This window comes from Phocoena phocoena, chromosome 11, assembly GCF_963924675.1.
Source record: "Phocoena phocoena chromosome 11, mPhoPho1.1, whole genome shotgun sequence".
NCBI classification, from domain to species: domain Eukaryota; kingdom Metazoa; phylum Chordata; class Mammalia; order Artiodactyla; family Phocoenidae; genus Phocoena; species Phocoena phocoena.
The window spans coordinates 60041404-60046031 of NC_089229.1; the positions used below are offsets into that span (position 1 = coordinate 60041404).

Consider the following 4628-nt stretch of genomic DNA (forward strand, 5'->3'; position numbering starts at 1 on the left):
AACCACACTTCCTCCTAGGTCCCCCCACTTCCTTCTGCCCTCCCAGAGCTACCCTGACCCCTTCCCTGCTCTCTGCCCATCCTCCACTCTTGCTCCCTCCTCGCAGCCTCTCCTAACCCCAATAACTGCAAGTTCTGAGAGCCTTGGTCCCACTGTCCCCACCCTCGCCTACTCCTGCAGGCAGACAGACCTAAGACCACGGAAGGAAAGTGGTGGGAGGGGACGCCTGAGTCACCTCTCCTCCAGGTCTTCAGACGGAGGCCCAACGCCCCGGTCCCACGTCAAACTAGCCCCTCCCCAGCGCCTCAGCCTTCCCTGCCCCTACCCCCTGCCTGCAGCTGTGGGCTTCCTCTCTCCCTGGCTGGGTTCTTCCCTTCTCTCTGGGACCTGGCAGGGTCTGCTGGGGGTGTGTGGGAGGGAACCACGAACAAAACAGACAAGAGGACGTCCCAGGAGGACCTGCCAGAGACGCCTGGCGTTCTAAGCGGGGACTGTGTCCCAGGCAGTGCCCCCTCTTTGCTCTCTGCCAGAGACAGGCTCAGTCTGGGGCTGGCGCCCGTGTCTTGCCCCCTAAAAGAAGGAGAGAGCTTGCTCCCTCAACAGAAGTCTTTTCTTTTTCATTCTGCGGTTCTGAAACCAGATCTTGACCTGCTGGTCACTAAGATTCAAGCGGTCTGAGAGTTCCCTCCGGCGCTGCCTTGTGATGAACTCGTTCACCAGAAACTCGCCCTCCAGCTCCGCCAGCTGCAACTTCGAATAGGGTTTGCGCTTCTTCCGTGAGCGGCTGTGGATCGGGTACCAGGGCGCGCCTGGGTGGAGACGAACCAGCAGGGTTGGCCAGGGGACCAAGAGGTGACAAGCCCAGTACCGTCGGTCCTTCCCCAGCCCCTTTCACCTTGGCCTAACACCCGACCCCAGGCTCTTCCTCTCCTCTCTTAGGAAGACTCCCATCCCCACCAATTCCTCTGCCTCCATCAATCTCTTTTTCCCCTTTCACTCTTTCTCCTTGCCTCCCCTACTTCTCACTGCAGTATCCCAGAACCTTCCAAATTCCTATCCTCTCACTTCTCCCCAAACCTCTTCTTCTCCAGGATATCCTGGCCCCTTCCTCTCACATCCTCCAGGATGGGGTCCTGATTAGTTAGAACAGACATGAGCGAGTGACAAGAGACAACTGGTCTTTCTTTAAAAAAAAAAAAAAAAAAAGTAGGTAATGGGGGCCTGTGGGAAGGTGGAAAGAGAGGCCCTGGGAGGGCAGGGACCAGCCTCTGGGTCCCCACCCGCCAAGGCCTGGAGAAGTCTGTCAGAATCCCCTTTCTCCGGAGCTCCCTGCCCCCTCCAGCTGCAGGCCGAGGAAAAAGGGAATCTAGTTCTTTTACGGGGATATTTACATGTTTATAGGGCTTTCCCCCCCAACTCCCTTTTTTAAAAGAAGCGCTTTCTCACCACACAGTCTGTCACCCCAGGAGGCCCTAGCTCAGTCCCACATTGCCCCCCCCACCGCCCCGCCCCGGGTCAGACGTCCCGTCCGGAGTAGCCTCGCGAATGGGCCGGGGTCCTTACCGCTGGCCGCGAGGCCGCCGCCGGGGTTTAAAGGCGATACCAAGCTGCCGGGGTCGCCCGCGCCGGCGCCCTTGTTGCCCTCGTTAAGCAGGGACGAACTGGAGTCGGATTCCAGCGACTGGCACGAGGGCGGGTCGTGCGGGGGTCCCGCGCCACCCTCGCCGCCTGCCGCGTAGTCGTACTTGAAACCGAGCGCAGGCGGCCCCGACGGCTCCAGCTGCAGCAGCGCTGCCCCGGGCCCGACTCCTGGGCCGGGGTCGCGCCCGCGCTCCTCACGTTTCAGGCCCCCGCCGCCGCCCTCGGCGCACGGTTCCCGGTAATAACCCTTGCTGTCCTCCACGCGCGCCAGCTCGCACGTGCGGCCGAAGGGCGGGTTGAGCGACACCGGGCTGCCGAGATAGGGCTGCGGATAGCCATTGCACGGCTCCGCCGACGGCCAGGGCAGCGAGCACACGTTGTCGCGGCGCGGGTAGGACAGCGAAGGCAGTCCGGGCAGCTGCGCCCCGGACGCACGGAAGTTGGGGAAGTAGAAGGTGTCTCCCGTGTGGATGTTCACCAGCGGCCCCACAAACCCGGGATTCAGGAGATTATGCTCGCCCATTTCCGCGGGGCCCGACCGGCAGCTTCTACTTTATTGCTATCTGACATTAAACATAGTTAAACCTGCACCGGCCACCCATTGGCCGTCCAGCTCACGTGGGTGCTGCCGCCAGGGGGATGGGTGGGGACAGAGAATCCCCCCACCCCGCACCAACTCCAACTTCCCCCTTCCCCAATTGGGGGGGGAGGGAACGAACCGCGGGGGCAGATTTATTCTCTGGCTTCTGGTTTTTAAAAAATCATATAAAACCTAACGCAGAGATCGAGGCAATCGCCCGACACGGGGCAAGAGGAAAAAAGCCACACCAAAAATACTCGCACATACACGCTTCTGCACCCTGCACTACCCCCCCCCCCCAGATGTATTATCTTCTCACCAACAGCTGGCCGAGCCCAGCCCGTCCCTCTTTAATTAGCTCCTTTATTAACTAAAACCGTTGGAATTTACAATATCTCCCCAATAAATTACTATTAGATATTGTGTCATATAAAGTTTACTGGCTGTTTAAGGAGACGGATGAGCCCTTTGGCTCGGGGTTTATTTACAGTAGAGGAGAAGTGGGGGTAAAGACAGGTTTCCCTGCCACTGTCTCTCCCAGCCCTGCCGCTGCTGTGCTCCTTTTCCTCAGCTCTTTCTCCCCAGGAATTTAGGGAGACACCTGGGGTCCTCTCCTCCAGGAAGGGCTCAGGGAGGATTACTAATGCTGGGTCTTCCCCATTCTCCAGCTGGGAACCACCCAGCCTCACACTTTCACTCACCGTCAGAGGAGGGTTGCAGAAGAGAGGCAGAAGCAGCAGAAAAAGGAAGCGCCCAGCTCCATGAGGACTTGCCTGCCTGCTCCTGAAAATCTGGGGGCTGAACTACTCTTCCCCATGACTTCTGTGGGTCAGGGGGGCTTCTGGGGGCGTCTCTTGGAGACTTTGCAGCAAGAGGCTCTCGGCTCCCAGCAGGGCTTGGCTGGCCCAAGAGGCTCCTGATTCCCACTGTGGAGGAGACACTCACACCCCAGAACCAGCCTAGCATACCACTGGGACCATCAGATAACTGTGCCAAGCCCAATAGGTGTGCTGGGAGTAAGGGAAAGAATGCCAGAGAATTATCTTGTTAGGGGTTTAAAATTATTTTTATAGTGCTAACCTCAGTAGCTCCTTCCACAGAAGGCTGAGAACCCAACGCTGGCCATAGGCGAAATTAATCGACATCTGGAAACCACAATCCGGTCTCAACCAAGTCCACAGACACAGCCAAACATTAAAATGAAAAAGGAAACAAACCCTCAAAACTAGGTGTATTCTATTGGAGTCCAGTAGACACAATACTCAGATTTCTATGCGATTACTTCGGGCTCCAGCAAAAGCATGGCTTTAAGTAATACCAGGTGAGATCAATAGTTCAGCAAAAGTCTAAATATGACAGAACACCAGAAGATTTGGAGAAAATGAGAGAGATGTGAGTCTGAGAGAATCTGGGAGAAAGAAATCCATGTGGGTGAAAGTTAAATATCTGAGAACGAGCGGAAGCTACAAAAGCAGAACGAAGCAGAAGATTCTCATCTCCCTCTTTTTCTCTCTTCTGCAGGACATGGCAGAGAGAAACGCAGATTCTTCGAATTCCACAGCTCCCTGGGCGATTTCATATCCCAAACCATAGCTGGGACAGAAATGTGTCCGCGCGAGCTTCGCCCTGCCCGGCACAGCTCGCAGCTCGGCACCCGCCCCTCGCCCCTCTTCCCCTTCCCTGCCCTGGCCGGCCAAGGTCCCTCCCGCCCCCCCAGGAGCCCGCCCCGCGCCGGGCCCACTTGCCAGAACCGAAGCCAAGCGGTGGGATGCCAGCCCCGGCGCAGTCACCTTCAGTCAGAACCACGAGAGCCGGGGCGCCGAGGAGCGGGCAGGAGAGAGCCTGAATTGGCCTTTTCGTGCCTAATTGATTAAGGGGCTGCGCGGCTGCACAGAGCATCCCTCGGCTGCAAAATCCACGTCACAGCATCTCCAACATCTTATTTATGCCTCTTTTCAAGATGCATTAATGAGCGTTACTGAATATTTAATTTAAAAAATTTATTTGGGGGTTATTTTTGGTCATAAAGCTAAACAGGGTGTGACTTTAATATCGTTGCTGTTTTCAATCAGAACGTTGCACCGGCGGCGAGGTCTCCAGGCCTCCAGGCCTCGCGCTCAGCCGCTATTGTTAGTGTGGGGGAGGCCGAGGTGAGCTTAGCGAGATAATCGCTAGTCCTTGTGCGGTGGAGGTTTCTCCCCATTCTCTTTTTCCCCTCTCAGATGACTCCAATCTCCTAGAAGGGAGACGCCAGGAGGAAGGTCTTAGCCTTTTCTCATCCCTCGCCAGCTCAAAAATCTCAGGCCCGGAGCTGTGCTCGCTGCCCTCCCGGCCAGGCCGCTGAGCACGCAGAGAGGCGGCCACAGGGCGGCAGATGCAATGCCGGGGAAATGAGGATGGAGTGAGG

The 4628-nt window shown here is 57.0% G+C and overlaps 1 protein-coding gene across 1 annotated transcript; it reads right to left on the reverse strand.

Moving 5' to 3' along the window:
• Window positions 1-570: 570 nt before the first annotated feature.
• Window positions 571-2164, reverse strand: HOXC12 (homeobox C12). Its single transcript, XM_065888108.1, has 2 exons — window positions 1564-2164; window positions 571-809 (listed from the first exon to the last, which is right to left on the reverse strand). Exons 1-2 carry the CDS (start codon window positions 2162-2164, stop codon window positions 571-573), a joined length of 840 nt encoding a protein of 279 aa, XP_065744180.1.
• Window positions 2165-4628: the final 2464 nt, after the last annotated feature.